This window comes from Stegostoma tigrinum, chromosome 40 (genome assembly GCF_030684315.1).
Source record: "Stegostoma tigrinum isolate sSteTig4 chromosome 40, sSteTig4.hap1, whole genome shotgun sequence".
NCBI classification, from domain to species: domain Eukaryota; kingdom Metazoa; phylum Chordata; class Chondrichthyes; order Orectolobiformes; family Stegostomatidae; genus Stegostoma; species Stegostoma tigrinum.
In genome coordinates, this window is record NC_081393.1 from 1,061,791 (window position 1) to 1,079,295 (window position 17,505).

Consider the following 17,505-nt stretch of genomic DNA (forward strand, 5'->3'; position numbering starts at 1 on the left):
TCTCGGAGAGAAGCGTGTTTCTTCTATTTTCAATGCCCTTATCACTCAAAATTACTTTGATCCTTTTAAACTCTGTACGTCTGACCAGGCTCCCTCCTTAGATTCCTAAATCGTTGTCTGGAGGATCCTGGTACTAGCTCCTATGCACTTAAGGTGGTATTTTTCACCTTGTATACCTCTTCTAGTGATGCAAATCTCTCTCAGCCCTACCTACCAACTTGGTTTGGATCAACAATACCCACGTGGCCACTGGCCATTTCATTTGCTTAGTCACTTTGTCAGATGAAATGAAAAAAGCTTCTACATCCTTCTCATTAAACTTGGGTAGTGCTGGGCCATACTTGCATAGATTCCCACCAGGCTTGTGGATATGATGGGATTGCTGTCTATCACTGTCCTTTATCACAACCATGCTTCACTTCTAACTGTGCCATTTTAAGCTGATTTTGAGTTTTCAATTCTAACCACTGACATTCAAATACTCTCCCTTTCTGTGCTTGCTCTTTTCTTTTTCCTTAGCTTTTAACCATAATTCAGACTGATTTGCTTTTCATGTTCAAGCATCTTCATTTTCAATGAAATTGCAGCCATCTCCCCTGTGCTCACAGACACTAGCAACCCCAGCTCCTGCTTGATAACAGATTCCAGAAGCTTCACTTTTTCTGCAGAACTCTAAGTAACTTCTTCCCACTTCCCAGAAATGCATAGCAATTGAAAGAGCCATTATTACACAAGGCAGCACACTGACACATCAACTGAATGCGACATCTGAAGCGAAAGGCACCGCTACTCCCCACTCAGTTCTCTCTGATTTTGGCCCCAATAAGAGCCCCCAATTTGTTATGGACCGGACCAGACCAGACCCCCTCAAAATATATTCAGAAGGTAGTTTAGATCTAACTTTTTCTTATTTTAAGGGTAAACGCAAGATGTTGCGTCCTTTTGTAGCAAAACATAATTTTATTCATACACTATAGTTAAAATACAACAAAAGAAAGAAGAAATTGGAATAACTGAACTCCATTAGGAAATGTAATAGAATAATCTGTTATTCTACTATCAAACAACTGAACCAATATAATAACATTCCATAAACAGACCCTTGGCAAAAGGCAAGTTAAGAAAAATACAATTATAGCAGCGTTAAGAGAAAACGAAGAAAGTAGTAGGGACAAGTGTGCTGCAGCTTCAGGACCCCAGCAGCAACAACTTAAAAGGCAAAATCCTGGTTCTGTTCGAGCTTACCTCACCCATTCAGCCTACTTCTATTTTTTCTAGTTACAAAAAAAACCCAAAGCCTGAAACTGTCTACTTAAATGGCTGAGTGGACAGCTCTTCACCTCTGCTTTAAAACTTCTCTTTAAAAAGAACCTGCACAAAATACACCTATTAAAGCCATAGTATCATCACATAAGTAGACCCTTCAGCCCAACACTTGTGCTGTCATGTTGTGGTTTCACTTCATTCTTTCCATGCATGTTCATATAAAGTGTCTTGCACAAATGGGCCATTTGACCCAGCTGGTCTCCTGTTCTCACTCCCCCACCCTTGCATCTTTTCCCTTGTTAACTAACTTCTGCTTCAATGCCTCTGTACTCCACTTCTCAAACATTCCTTGTCCCACCAGTTTTATACCATTGCAATCCTCATGATAGTAGTTCTCCTACACTGCCAGTTGAAGTTATTGCTGATTGCTGGCAATGGCATCTAGCTTTGTCATCTTCCTTTAAGTCTCTTTACACCCTTACGAGCTCCTGGTAACCAGGCTGTGTGTACCACTGCATCATGCCAGCTTGAAGTAGCAGAATTTGCCCAAGTTTGACATTGAAATGCATCACCCAGGAGTGAAAACACTTTGGCTTTTGCTAGAGCAGTATCTCGGTAAAATTTAAAGAATAATACGGCACTGGAACAGCTCTTTGGCCTGCCAAGCCTGTGCTGACAGATGATGCCTTTTTTGAAGTTTAAAACATTTTGACTCCATGTGGTCCATATCCTTCTATTCCCTGCCTTTTCCTTCATCTGTCAAGATATGTCTCGAGTGTTCTAAATTTGAAAGGTAATGAAGAGTTTTGAGTAGATCTGAGGAAACCTCACCACTTATGACATATTGGAAGATCACAGGCAAAAATGTGAAGGTTTACAGCAATCTCGGATGAGTTTTGAAAGGGAGATGGGATGGCAGCAGACACTCAGCAGTTTCATATCACTTTATAAACACAGAGTGTAACAAATCATTACAATTACCAATCATACAATTACTAAGCAATCTGTAGAACTCTTACAGAAGAGGTTGAAATTGATTCGGGAAGAGTAACAATTACACATAATCAGTTCCTGTTGAGTAACTAAACCCTGCTTTTCACTGAAATAGTGCCACATGCAGTTTAAGGTGAGTCTTTATAATTAACACTTGGAGAAAATCAGCCTATTTCCAAGTGGGGCCTTCAAGTCATCAATCTCCTTGGTGGAAAACATTTGTCCCTTTGTGGTCCTCGTATGTTGTTTTTGATCACTGTAGGCAGTTCCAGAAGAAGCAAGAGTCACAGAGCAGAGAGTATGAGAAACAGCGTTGGGTGAGTGTTACCATTCTATAATAAACATTGCTGAGGAGTGTAAACATAAGCTGAAAGTGGGCATTGACTGTCTGCCTGAGCTTTTGATGAGTAACTTTCTGTTAGAAATGGGTGTATTTTTTAATGGCACTGTTGATAAACACATGGCATGTTTTGCATCCAGCATTTTTTGATATTCATAAGGCAATGTGGAGATTTGCCCGGTGTGTCCTATACACACCGCAGAGTAAATATACCTCAACAAATGACTATCCTTAAGGGGGATTGTGAGGGCTTCGCTGGCTAGAGTCATATTATACACAGGAAGCTGGGTATGTCTATGGAGGTCAGTCATCTCAGCTCCAGGACATCTCTCTGTGGGAGTTGCGAGGGTTGGTGTCCTCTGACCAACCATCTTCATCAATGTTCGTGCCTCCATCAGAAGGTCAGAAGCTGAACGAGCAACCGTTGACAAACACTGTTCAGCTCCATTTACAACTACTACAGATACTGAAGCAGTCCAAGTCGAAATGCAGCAAGACCTGGACAATATCTGGGTTTGGACTGATGAGTGGCACACCACACAGGCCAAGCGATGACAATCTCCAACAAGGGATTAGTCAATCAGCATCCCCTGACATGCAATGAATTCTTCTTCCCCCACCCCTCCATCTCCCTGGAGCTTACATTTGATTGGAAGCTAAACTGGGCTAGCTATAAGCGGAGGTGATGGCCTGGTGGTATTATTGTTGGACTGTTGATCCAGACACCCAGGTAATGTTCTGGGGACCCAGATTCAAATCCCACCACAGCAGATGGTGGAACTTTAATTCCAAATTTATATTACATTCAGAGCCTAATGATAACCATGAATCCATTGTAGGAAAAGCTATCTGGTTCATTCATGTCCTTTAGGGAAAGAAACTGCCAACTTTACCTGGTCTGACTTGCACATGACTCCATATTCACAGCAACGTAGTTGACTCCTAACTGCTCTTGGGGCAAATTAAGGATTGGCCGTATATACTGGCCTAGCCAGTGACAGTCACCCTGTGAATGAATAAGTAAAGACATATATACACACGCTGGCTATAAGAGCAGGCCAGAGGCTCGGAATTTTACATTGAATAGCCCACCACCTGAATGCCATCTACAAAGCACAGGAGTGTGGTGGAATACTCCCCACTTGCCTGGATGAGTACAGGCTTCAACAACACTCGAAGCTTGATACCATTTGAAACAAAAGTCTATTTGATTGGCACCACATCCACTAGCTTAAACGTTTACTCCCTCTTCCACCTGATGCAACGTGACAAGGTGCCCTGTAGCAACTCACCAGTCCTTCTCCAAATACTACCTAGAAGGGCAAGGGCAGCAGGTATGGAGGCCTGCAGGTTTCTCTTGTAGTCCCACACCATTTGACTTCTTGCTATTCCTTCCACTGTCATTGGATCAACATCCTGGACTTTGCTTCCTAATAACAGTTGGGTGTACCTACGCCATGTTAACTGGAACAGTTCATAAGTGGCTCACCAACTGCTTTGCAAAGGCATTTGGGAATAGGTAACAAATGCTGCCATAGCCAGTGATGCCCACATCCCGTGAAAGAATACATGGTTTTAAAAAAAAACTCAGGGCAGGTGAAGCTGTGGTTAGATAGAATAAAATTCCCCTGACACTGTTAGCATCAAACACTCTAAGTCTTAACTCACTGACACCAGGGACTAGGGTCACTGGTACTAACTCTCCAAACCTTGTTGATGTGCAGCTGTTTAACTCCATTTACTGTTCTTTGATCGGGTTTCTTCCTGGGCTTTTCTGAACTTGATGCGAGGGTAGTCTCTCTGGCTTAATGGTACTTCTCTAAGTCACACTATCCCCTCTGATACCATCTTGATGTTCTTGCAGAAAGAGCAAGAGCAGGAATACCAGGCGGAGATGCGCAAAGGCTTTAAGAGAAGTCCATCCATCGAGAAGGCGACGGTATGCAGACTTTCTGCTTGCTACACTATCCTGTTGCTGCACTGTCTGTGGAAATCTGGTTCTGTTGCAACCCTCATGTGAAAGCATTTTGGAATGTTCACCAAGAAGCTCAGACTGGATCCAAAAAGATGCTGATGGGGAGTTTTGAGAGTAATGGCAGAATTTGTCATTGGCTGCAACTGGTCAAGGCTGATCTGAGTCTGTGCTTGTTCATTGACAGCTGTTGCAAGTTCCAATACGTCCTCCAAAAAAAACTACTTGGGGATAGAGGGATGCTTAAAAATTTCTGATCTGATCGGTTAAGGTATGAAGTCAGTTAATGACCTTGAAGGACAGTTACTGCTGTAAATTGAGTAAATGTGGCAATCAGTCTAAATGCAGCAATTCCCCACAATGTGGCAACAGTGATAAACTGGCCACTTGATGTGTGTTTGGTGCCATTGGCTGAGGCATAATACAGGTAAGGAAGTCCCACATGAGAAGGAGGATTTAAGAGCCTGTGTGCACCAAATCACGTGCACAGTATCGCCCTGGTATGTTTGAATTCAAGTACTTGAAACTTAAACCATCAGTCTTCACGATGGGACCTGCAAGGTTTGTGGAAGTATACGGTGGCTCAGTTACAGCTGGCACCTGAAAGATACCAGAAATAAGTGTTGCCAACTTATTCCTTACCAGGAAAAGGAAAATATGGCAAGGCACAGGTGGGGCTAGTGGAACAGTGGACAATAGATTGTGCTGTCTATAGAGCTTCCCTTTCAGATGTAGCACTCTGTTTCCACCACTCGTTACTGATGTCATTGCAGGAAGCTGCATCCGTTATTTCCCAGAGATCGGTGAATCCAAAGGAACTGTTCAAGGAACGCGAACGTGGTATGGCAGGAGATTCCTCTTCCTTCAGTGGAAGCACACAGCCAGGTAACAGTGAAGGCAGTCTTCAGCTCATGTTTCTGCTCCCAACACCCTGTTCACAGACAGGATTTGTGTCACTGATCTTCAACCATTGAAAGTAATTTTTTTTAAAAATTCATTAAAGTTGGGTCTGTGAAGTGACCCTCTGTCTGATGGCCACAGAGGCTTTCTGACTTGCCGCACGACCCTGGCTTAACAGTCTTCCTTTTGAGGGAAAGGAGCACGCAGACAGGAGCAAATCACCCAGACTTTTACAGTTACCCAGCAGCTAGTCTTGTCCTGTTTCCTTATGACTGCATGGCCAGATTGCTAGACCAGAACATGAGTTGTAATGTGGATGGTGTTGGGGAAGCCTATCCTCGCATTGTGAAGATTTTGGAAGTGCAGGAATAGCTGTTGCTTGTTTATTTATAGTCGCACCATCTAAGGGTTAAAACATCTTTAAGCTAACTAATCTGAAACCTTGGCACCTTTCGCAATAGACACATTCTCCAGATGAATAACTAACCCTATTTGAATTCAGTTCTCACAGGCTGACGTGAGGTGAGTTCCTTTCCTTGTTAAAACACAACTCAGGAGAATTTCACATCTACTGTTGCCCCAGCTATCTGTGTCCTCTAGCTGTTGACCACCTTGTTTGTGGAAACACATTTTTCTCAATCTATCCCAACCCCTGTGATTTTTTTTTTGAATCTCTGGCATTAAACCTGCCAGTTAGTAAAATGTTCCCATCCAGACCTCTACACTTGTCTGAGGGAAGAGGTAGTCTCATTGCAGTCTTGTTGCCATAAAGAAGTTTCGGTATTTGATACCTCAGCTACCTCATAATGCAAGGTGGACAAATTGCAAACTGATCTCCAGATAAAGCACACTGAATTTTTGGCACATGGACTGAGAAATGGCTGTTGGGAAGAATGCTCTTTGTTGCAGTATATAATTTGATTTTCCCCACATCTCCCACATCGCAACAGAATCTAAACCTCATGTTTGTAAAAATTGCGGCTGTTATTGACAGAGCTGTTCCTTGCTTGTTCCCATCTCCTGTTGTTGCCATGTTTGCAGTGTTGTATCATTGTGCATTCTGCTTTTGTTATAAACTTGAGTGGGGATGGGCAGGATGGAGACCTGGTCAGAACTTTAACAATGTAGATTCTGGGTGTTGTTCCATGGGCCTGAGGGCTGAGGGTAATTGGTGCTCAGATACATCGCCCCTCCCAAGTGTCTCACCACCCCAATTTGGAAATGTATCATCACTTTTTTTTTGTCGGTCAGATTTCTGAAACTTCACATTAACAGCACAGTAAAACTTCCTTTAGCACAGTGCTGCAGTGGTTCGAGGAAATCAATCACTGCTGTTTTCTAAAGGACAATTCAGGAGCGGCAATAAATGCCAGCCTTAATAAGCTGTCTTTAAGGTAAATGAAAATAGTCAATTCTGGTATGTGCAGCAACACAGAATCACATTTCACTAGTTTGTTCAAATTAGTATTTTCAGTGTTTGAGACCATACTTGGAAGTGCATTTATAAAGCAGCGCTTGTGCTACTTATGTTGCTTGCCTCTAATATCATTGAGTATGTTGCTGTGTGTAGTGTAGTGATGACAGTGCTGCTTATTGTATGTTCTCTTTCCTGCTTGCGTTTTGCTTTTTCCTGCCAGGGAAGCTCAGGAGCCCCTTCCTGCAGCCCCGGAACAGCCAGCCAGAGCCCCCACCCTCGCCGGTCCAGCCAACAGCCCAGTCAGTACCCCAAGGTTGGCACTTCCACATTTACATTTGTATGTGGTTGTAGAAACCAGCGGAAGTTCGCAGGAAGGGCTGACTGACAAACAGAGTGCAGTGTGTCAAATTCATTTAGTAAGTCTACTCTTTCGGCTGCATCTGTCAGCCTTCCAATACCCAGTACACTATCAGTCGTGCACGGTTATCACCTGCAGCGATGTAAATTGAATAGCAGAGCAGTGTATTGGTCATGACTGAGGCTCTGGGTGATATCAGTCAGCCCTTGAGCTGGAGTGCAAACTGAAAATCAAGGTCATCATCGATAGATGTATAAATTCCAGGGTCTATCTGCTGCCCACGGGTATTTATGCTCTGCACGAGCCCTATCCTACCTCAATTCACCTATCACCACATCTCCCCTTAGCGCCCCTACTGTACACACAAATCCATCTGTTTGCTTCAATTCCTACATACAGTTCTAAATTGTTATTACTGTCTAAAGACATTTCTGTAGAAGTTGAGTCACGTTTAGAATTTGTCAATGAGTAAAAATTTTTTTCATCGTAAACCCTTTTTCTAATGTTACCTTTATCAGGGCATGTCCCCCTCTCCTCCTCCTCTGAAAAGAGACCTCCCCACCCATTGACCCTTTGCTGATTGCAATAACCTCAGTTCTCGTATCATCCCTGTGAAATAATTGTGTGTCGTCTTAGGTTCCTTTATGTCCCTAATGTTGTGTTCCAAAACTGTTCATTATCTCCCAAATGTCATCAAATCAAGATTGATGTAATTTGAACAGATCCTTTTGTTTTCCTAAGTGCAGTTAACATATCTGTCAGATGTATGCCTGTCCAAGGATCTAGCTGTGTAAAGGTGGCTGATTGGAATTGCGTAACTACCAAGTTAGACCTTCCTGAAAATGACCTGATTTACAGTTTTGCATTTGTAAAATAATTAGTAGTAGTCTGAGAATTTTGTTTCCTAACTTCTCCCTTTTCATGGCACTCTTCTTAACCTGGTTTCTCCCTGGTTTCTAAATGAATTTTAAGTATGACAGCATAAGTTGCAGTTTAATCCACACATTGTTTAGGGCGTTTGAGTACTTGATGGCTTGTTGAGGAACTGAAATGTTCACGTGATTTTCACCAGACACTCGGCAGAATGCTTCCGAAGCCGTCTCAAAGGAAGAAGAGCCTCAGACGGAGTGGAATGGTATGTCAGTAATTGAGTTGGGATTCCCTGCGTACCTGTTTGTGGTATTCACGTATGTTTACTGGGGAGTTGAGCAAGTTTTGATGAGCTTCTTTATCAGTTACCTTCAGCCCATTGCCCTTCAGGTGAGATGTTAAACATAAAAACAAGGAACAACAGGAAGCCACTCAGCCCTTTGAATGGCGGAGGATGCTCAATGCAATCGTGTTTGGTCTGATTTTCATACATTACGGCATATCCCCAATAATCTTCCATCCCCCTAGGAAAGCAGGAATCTGTCTACCTCTGCCTTCAAAATATTTAAAGATATTGCATTCATTGCTTTGAATTCCAAAGACACTAAATCCTAGTGTGAAGGGCAAGGCTGGTAAGTGTAGGGAGTGCTAGATGACTAGAGAAATTGAGGCTGTGGTCGAGAAAAATGTCAGGTATAGACAGCAGGAATCGAGTCAATCCTGAGAAGAGTATAAGGGCAATAGAAGTATCCTGAAGAGGGAAATCAGGAGGGGAAAATGGGGACATGCGATAACTTTACGTGTCAAAGCTAAGGAAAATCCAAAGAGATTCTATAAATACATTAAGGACAAGAGAATAACTAGGGGGAGTATAAAGCTCCTTAAAGATCAGCGTGGCCTTGTGTGGAACCACAAGAGACATGAGATACTAAACTAATACTTTGTGTCAGTTATTACTGTGGAGCAGCATTTGGAAGCTAGGGAACTTGGGGAAACAAATATTAATGTCTTAAAGAATTTATACTACAGAGAGGTGGTGCTGGAGGTCTTAAAACACAAAGGTAGTTAAATCCCCAGGACCTGATCATGTATTTCCCAGGATTCTGTATGAAGCTAGGGAAGGGATTGGTGGGTCCCTTGCTGAGATATTTGTTTCATGGACACCCACAGGTGAGGTGCTGGAAGACTGAAAGTTGGCCATTTGGGTGCCATTATTTAAGAGAAGCCAGGGAACTGTAGACCTCGCCATCAGTGGTGAAGTAGTTGGAGGGGATTCTGAGGGACAGGACTTATATAAATTTGATCCGGGATAGTCAATATGGCTTTGTGCGTGGAAAAATTGTTTCACGTGAGTTTTGAAGAAGTGATTTTAAAAAAAATTGAAGATAGTGGCAGACATTGTGGAATGCAATGCGGTTCTGCATGGTAGACTAGTAGAGCTAGATCACATGGGATCCTGGTGAGAGTGGCAAACCATTTGGATACAAAATTGGCTTTAAGGTAGGAAACAGTGGTAGAGGAATGTTGTTTTGGAGGCTGGAGGCCTGTGATCGCAAGGTATGGAGCAAGGATCAGTGCTGGGTCCACGGCACCTTGCCATTTATGTAAATGGTCTGGATGTGAAGATAGGAGGCATGGTTAGTAAGTTTAGATAACGGCAAAAAAGATGATGTCATGGACTATGAAAAAAGATTATCTCTGAGTACAATGGAATCTTGACTATATGGGCCAGTGGGCTGAAGAGTAGCAGATGGATTTAATTTACATGCATCTGAAATATCACATTTTTGGAATGGCAAAATAAGGCAAGACTAATCCACATCACAACATGTGGAGCTGGAAAACTACGGGTCAGACAGCATCCAGGCAGCAGAGAAGTCATTTTGGACCAAAGCCCTTTGTCAGGACTGGGGAGGGGGAGAGGGATGTGGCTGGGGATAGGGTAGGTGAGATGGAGATGTGTGGATGCAGGTGGAGGGGGTTGTGGGGAGGAAGTATTAGTAGGAAGATGGACAGGCTGGGGGTGGAGAGATTTGGAAGCTGGTGAAATCAAAATTCAGGCCATTGGCCTGTAAGCTCCCAAAACAAAATATCAGGTATTGTTCCTCAAGTTTGTCGGTGTCACTCTGATAGTGGAGGAGACCAAGGATGGACATGACACCAGGGGAGGGAGACGGGGAGTTAAAATGGATGGCACCTGGAAGGTTGGGTTGTTTGGTGCGTGTAGGTCAGAGATGCTCCGCAGACCAGTCCCTGAATGTGCATTTGGTCTCCCTAGTATATAGGAGGCCAGGTTGGGAGCAACAGATATAGTAGATGAGGTTAGATGAAGTGCAGGTGAATCTCTGTCAGATGCGGAATAATTGGGGCCTTGGATGGAGGTGAGGAAGTGGGTGTTGCTCCTCTTGTGGTTGCAGGGAAAGATACTGGGTGTGGTGAAGGAATTGTTGGAGATTGTACATCTGATGAGGTATTCATGGAGTGAGGAGTCCCTGTGGAAAGCAGTCAGGGCTGGGATGAAACATATCTTCTGATTGTGGGGCCTGATTATGGGTGGTGGAAATGTCAGAGGATGAAGCGTTGCATTTGGAGTTTGGTGGGGTGGTGCATGGGGACGGAAGGGACTCCCCCCTTGTTGGGGGGAAGAAGGTTTGAGGGCAGAAATGCAGGAAATGGGGAGATGTATTTGAGGGCATCTTTAATAATAAAAGGGGAAACTACAGTCCAAGAAGCAGGAGAATATCTGGTAAGTCCTAGAGTAGAACACCTGATCCTGGGAGCAGATGGAGGAATTGAATATGGGATAGCACTTTGAGAGGAGATGTAGTCGAGGTAATTGTGGGATTCAGTGGGTTTGAAATGGATATCGCTTCTGAGAAGGTTACTGGAGATGGAGATGGAGGTGCCGGAAATGGTCCAGTTGAATTTGAGAGCACGGTGGAAGGTGTTGGCGAAGTTGAACTATTTGAGCTCCTTGCAGGAGCGCAAGGCAGCACTGATGTAGCCATCGATGTAACAGTCGGAGGTGAGTGACGGTACCAATGTAGTTCTGGAAGAGGGACTGTTCCACAAATCCTACAAAGAGGCAGGCATAGCTCAGGCCCATACAGGTGCCCATAGCCACCCCCTTGGTTTGTAGGAAGTGAGGAGTCTGAGGGAAAAAATGTTGAGGGTGAGGACCAGTTCTGCCAAGCAAATGTGTGTCATTAGAAGGGGACTGGGTGTGCCTACTGAAAAGGAAGAAGCGCAGAGCATTTTAGGCCATCCTGGTGGGCAATACAGATGTACAGGGACCAGACGTCCATGGTGAAAATGAGGTATCAGGGCCATGAGTTGAAAGTCTTGGAAATGGTGGAGGGTTTGTTGTGTCCCGAACATAGGTGGGGAGTACCTGCACCAAAGGGGAAAGAACAGAGTTGAGGTTGGAGGAGACAAGCTCAGTGGGGCAGGAGCAGGTAGAGACTGAGGCAGTTGGGTTTATGGATCTTGGGCAGCAGATAGAGACAAACCCCGCAACCCCACACCATCAGATTGGAGGCTCTGAGTGGGAGATCGGCTAAGGTGATGAGGTTGTTGATGGTCTGGGTGGAGGTGGGGTCGTGATTGAGGTGATGGTAGAAGGAGGTATGAGAGAGTTGGTGTCTGGCCTCAGCAATGTAGAGATTTTGGGCAGTTAATGGTAAGGCCCGAAGGAGTGTTGGCTAGTAAAGAGAACTGAGTGCATGTTCATAGTTAAGTGGAGTTGTAGGTCTAGAGGTGAAGAAGGCATTTGGCACGTTAGTATTCATTGGTCAGTGCATTGAGTGTAGGAGTTGGGATGTCTTGTTGCGGCTGTACAAGACATTGGGAAGGCCACTTTTGGAATATTACATAGAATTCTGGTAGCACTTGTATAGTAAAGGTGTTGTTAAACTTGAGAGAGTGAAGAAAAGGTTTACAAGTATATTGCTGGGACAGGAGGGTTTGAATTAAAGGAGAGGCCTAATAGGCTGGGGCTTTTCTCCTGGGAGCATGGGAGACTGGGGTACACTTGCAGAAATTTATCAAATCATTAGGGTCATGGATAGGGTGAATAACCACTCTTTTGTCTTTTTCCAAGGGTGAGTGAGTTCAAAAATAGAAGACATAGGTTTAGGGTGAGATGGTTAAGGTATAATTTTTTCACTCAGGGTGGTGTGTGCCTGGACCGAGCTGCCAGAGGAGATGGTGAAGCGGTTACAATTACAACATTTCAAAGGCATTTGGATGAGCCTATGAATAGGAAGGGTTTAGAAGGATATGGGCCAAAAGCTGGCAAATGGTACTCGGTCATATTTGGGAACTCTGGCGATGATGATTTGGACCCCGCTTAGCGGGTTGTTGAGGAGCCCTCCAAACCCTTCCTATTCATAAGCTCATCCAAGTTTGAGCTTTCTGTTCAGTGGTCACGACTTCGGCACGTGGAAAGATTGGTGTCTGATGGAGCAGAGGCTTAGCACTCTGGGTTGAATTTATCTCATCTCCCTGGATTGCACTGGTCCTGAGTGGTTTCTCTGGTCTCCCAGGAGCCTGTCCATGAAAGGATTTGGTTCTTATCTCAAAACCTTGCAGATTGAACTGCTTATCCCACCTCGCTCATTGTCAGACCTGTCATGCAACTGGGGGAAAAAGTGGGACAAGGTACATGCAAACAGACTTGAAGGATCTGTCTTTTTAGATATGATGGTCTGAGGGGTGTGACTGCATAGTTAGGGGTGTGCCTGAGTGTAAGGTTGGGGCAGAGAGCCTTGGGGCATTGGGTGGTATTGGGAGCCTGAGGATAATCGGTGGGTGAGACCCTTAGTATGAATGGGGCATGAGCCTGGGGATAAAGGGCCGTGTCTCTGTTTTAGATGTTGCAGCATTTCTCTCATGGCCGTTTGTTTCGTTTCTTGCTTTCACACAGATGAGAAGGTTGAGAGTAAAGAAGGTTATAGCTGGCAGTTTCACCATTCTGAAACTTTAGAGCAGGATGATATCTATGAGGATCCGGACGCACGTGTGCAACAGCAAGACAGCTCCGAGCTTGTTGATGCAGTAAGTGCTTTCCAAAGCTGTCCTCTTTACTCCTCCCTAACTTCAGGTACCTTATTTCTTTCCTGTCTGAATCAAGTCCCGACATAGTTTAATAGGGTGTGGATACCATACTTAAGACTGTGCTGCGTATTGTAACCTGTGCCAGGAGTGGTGCAACCCTGCACATCTGATCTGTGTCTATCATGATTCCTAATTCCCCATGCAGTATATTTGCAGGAACTGGAACATGTGTATTTCAGTCTTGTTACCACTCATTTTCTGCAAAATTTTTTTCCAAAATAAGAATGGGGAAAGCTGTTGAACAGATCTCTGCTGGCCTGTTTGAAAATGACACTATGTCTTATCTGACTGTTCTAGATTGCAGGGCTTTGGGTGCAGACTGGTTTCAGGTTGTTTCAAACAGCTTTAGATATTTCAGCATTGGTGAGATACAGCTGTCCCAAGAATCTGGCTGTATGCTGAAACCAGTTGCTGTTACTCCTAATATGAAGCTTACGAAGAGATGGGCCATTGAGAGAAGCAGTTGGTTTCCACTGCGTGGTTTGGGTCCTCTCAACCATTTCGGCACCAAGTTAAATTTGGACCCGATAATTTTAGCCAGTGGAGGGAGTGTGGTGCAATCAACTGCAGGGTACCAGAGATGAGGGGCATTGAGTGATACTGAAAAACTGGGATTGTTTTTAAAACAATGGATGTGTAACACAAGTGGTCAGAATGAAGGGATTTGAGAGATTGGCAGAAAATCTCCAGAGACATGAGTTGGGAAGTTGAGGTTAGAGATGTAAAACATTTGGCAGCAGAGCCAGAGGGGAGGTGAGAAATTGCTTACATAGTGAGCTAGCATTTGGACTGTAGGTCATTAGTTATGGAAGTGGTTTTGACAACTTTTTTTAGAAAAAAAATTGTGCATTATTTGTCTTCTGTCTTTGTTTCAGGACACTGGAGGTCAGGCAGCTTCTGTAGATACCAATTTGCACCAACCTGTGGCAGAAACTCAATACCAAGGACTGTGTGCCCGGGCACTCTATGATTACCAGGCTGGTAGGTACACTTAAATGAGGACCAATGTGGATGCTGGAAATGTGAAACAAAAAGTTATTTATGGAGAAACTGATACTTTGTTACGATAGGTACATTTACCAGCATTATACCAACATGAGTCCCCTTATTAACGAAGATATTCATCAACCCCAACTTAAAATTAGGTAAACCTTTGATCCCTTTTTGTTTCAGGTAAGTCTGTTGGAATTTTTAATTTTCAGCTAATGCTCATTAGAGAAGAATTTGTACTGAGTTTGTGCTGTAGAAGAGTTGCAGTGAGAATTTCAGGTCAAAAGGACTTGCATCCCGAGATGCATAATTCTGATATTGGAGCAATCTGTTTTTCAAATAGTGGGAAGGTCTCCAAAAGTTGTTTTCCTTTTTGAGTATTCATTCACAGGATGTGGGTGGTGAAGCTAGGCCAAAGGTTATCACCCGTCACTATTCACCTTCCAGAAGATGGTGGAACTGCTGCAGTCCGTGTGGTGTTTGGGAGGGAATTCTGGCATTTTGATCTAAAGAGACTGAGAGAATGGTGATATGTTCCCAAGTCGGAATAGTGAGTGGCAAGTAATGATGTTCCTATGTATCTGCTGCCTTTGCCATTCTAGATGGAAGTAGTCGTGTTTAGAGGGTAGTGTCTGAGGATCCTTTGTGAATTTGAGCAGTACATCTTGTTTGTAGACCTCACTGCTGTTTGTAGAGTTTCCAATCATGTGAGGCTTGTTCAGCCTTGCGTAGTCATGATTAGACACCCTTATTTACTATCAGAGCTCTGGACTTAGCTTGAGGAACCATTCTATAGTTTTAAGGTGTTAGGAGGAAGGTATGGAGGAGATGTCAGGGAGGTTCTTCACCCAGAGAGTTGTGAGCGCATGGAATACTTTGCCAGTGGTAGTCGTGGAAGTGGAGTCATTAGTGACATTTAAGCGACTGCTGGACACGCACATGGACAGCAGTGAATTGAGGGGAATGTAGGTTAGGTTATTTTATTTTTGGATTAGGATTATTCCACAGCACAACATCGTGGGCCGAAGGGCCTGTACTGTACTTTTCTATGTTCTATGATAAATAATGCAATCAGCACAGCTGTCAGATTTGGAATATAAGCATATGTTTATTACATATGGTGAATCCCAATATGACACAACTGAAGATAGTTACAAAGTAGTTATAGGATCAGAGTTATACAGTATGGAAACAGACCCTTCACACCAACATTGGGCACTGACCAGGTACCCTAAACAGATCTAATCCCATTTGCCCCATATCCTTCTAAGCCCTTCCTATTGGTGTGCCCATCCAGATGTAGCCACCGCCACCACTTCATCTGGCAGCTCATTCCATACATGCACCACCCTCTGCATGAAAAAGTTGCTTGCCAAGCCCCTTTTAAATTTTTCCTCCTTCACCTTTTGCCCTTCAGTTTTGGACTCCCTAACCCTAGGGAGAAAAAAGACCTTGAATAATCATCCTATCATTGTCCTTCATGATTTTATAAACCTCTCAATCCTGGCTGCATCCCTGTAAATCTTTTCTGAACCCTTTCAAATTAAACAACATCTAGCGAGTTTTGAGAAGATTTGTAGCTCAGGTTGAGTTTCTGGATGTGAGTTTGCTCGCTGAGCTGGAAGGTTAGTTTTCAGACGTTGTCACCATTCTAGGTAACATCATCAGTGAGCCTCCGGGGAAGCGCTGCTGTTATGTCCCGCTTTCTATTTATCTGGTTAGGTTTCCTTGGTTTGGTGATGTCATTTCCTGCGTTGGTGATGCCATTTCCTGTTCTTTGTCTCAGAGGATGGTAGATGGGCTCCAAATCAATGTGTTTGTTGATGGAGTTCCGGTTGGAATGCCATGCTTCTAGGAATTCTCGTGCGTGTCGAGTTTATCTAAATTAAACACCATCTTAACATTAACACTGGCTAAATTGCCAAAAATTAGCTAAGGGCTGGTTGGGCAATGTAGGTAACATTCCACACAGCAAGAGGTTGAGGTTTCTACAGGTGACAGATGGAACATTCACTCTCTATTCTATCTGCCCACTGGGTTGACTTCTTTCGTGTGTGTGCGCGTGCGCATGTACACGTAGGGCTGGGCGCGCGGACACTGTCTCGATGCACCGGCCATACGGCTGCCTACATTGGTGTTTTCACCACTATCCAACCCCTTCGGCTGCCAAAGTTATACTGTTTTCTATCCGCTCTACTCGGCCAAAAACAAGCAGACGTTGCTTCTGGTCCACTGGATAGGAAACTTGGTTTGAATGCATATTGTTTTTGTACCTCTTGCCGGTCCTGAGTATTATACAATATGTGGACTGCATTCCAGTGGTTTCTGTTGTCTCTTTGATTATACCAACCAATGAATGTCATTGACCCCTCACTGATTTGGAACCAGTGATGTGAGGTGGATTCATTTTAGTTAAAAATCTGGAAAGTTTTGTCCTTTCTGGTCTTGGGGCAAACAGATTGTGTTTTAAGCAGGGCCCCTTTGCCCAAAACTAGGATATTCATTAGTTTCAAAACAGATATCTTGCATTTAAATTGATAGCCTTTAGACTGAATGTCCGTGGTGGCGGGAGTGAATGCTGTTAGAGCTACACCCATCCAGGCAAGCTGGTCACAGCATTAGTTATATGGACTGGTCCAGGTCACTTTCTGGTCAGTTGTAACCCCCAGAATGTTGACAGTTGGGTACTCTGGTGATGCCAATGAATGTCAAGTGGTGATGGTTAGATTTTTCTGGTTGGAGATGGTTGCTACCTGGCATTTGTGTGGCACAAATGTTACCTACCATTATCAATCTTTAAGGTTCGCACCCTAACCAATGCCCCCAAATATTCATGTATACTGATGTGAGAAACTGGGCATCTGTAAAGTTTATGAATAAGATATAGGAACAGAAGTAGGCTCTTTACCTCGTTGTACTTGCTCAGCCATTCAGTAGGGATTATGGCTGATCAGACTACCTTAACACCCAGGGCACTTGTCTATCCTCGAGTTTTTCAAAATTTCTTGGAGGGTGTGCTAGACATATTGAAAAATACAAGAATAGATAAGTCCCCAGGCCAGACGGGATATACCCAGTGTTTCTACGGGAAGCGAGGGAAGAGATTGCGGCGTCTTTTGCAATCAATGTCCACTGAAGTTATACCAGATGATTGGAGGGTGGCAAATCTTATTCCCTTTCTCAAGAAAGAGAATAAGGATAACACTGAGAATTACAGACCAGTCAGTCTGTCTTCTGTTGTCGGTAAATTATTAGATACGATTCTGAGAGACCATGTTTATGAT

At 43.8% G+C, this 17,505-nt stretch overlaps 1 protein-coding gene across 3 annotated transcripts in view; it reads left to right on the forward strand.

Moving 5' to 3' along the window:
• Window positions 1-17,505, forward strand: part of dbnlb (drebrin-like b) — a 40,080-nt gene that overhangs the window by 19,204 nt on the left and 3,371 nt on the right. The window contains exons 8-14 of one of the 3 annotated variants that reach the window (XM_048522826.2): window positions 2,522-2,576; window positions 4,464-4,538; window positions 5,345-5,456; window positions 7,109-7,201; window positions 8,319-8,381; window positions 13,041-13,171; window positions 14,107-14,212. In XM_048522826.2, the coding sequence (XP_048378783.2) occupies window positions 2,522-2,576; window positions 4,464-4,538; window positions 5,345-5,456; window positions 7,109-7,201; window positions 8,319-8,381; window positions 13,041-13,171; window positions 14,107-14,212 (635 nt within the window). The remainder of the gene's footprint in view (window positions 1-2,521; window positions 2,577-4,463; window positions 4,539-5,344; window positions 5,457-7,108; window positions 7,202-8,318; window positions 8,382-13,040; window positions 13,172-14,106; window positions 14,213-17,505) is intronic. The other 2 variants (XM_059641144.1, XM_048522827.2) reach the window with 2 other exon arrangements.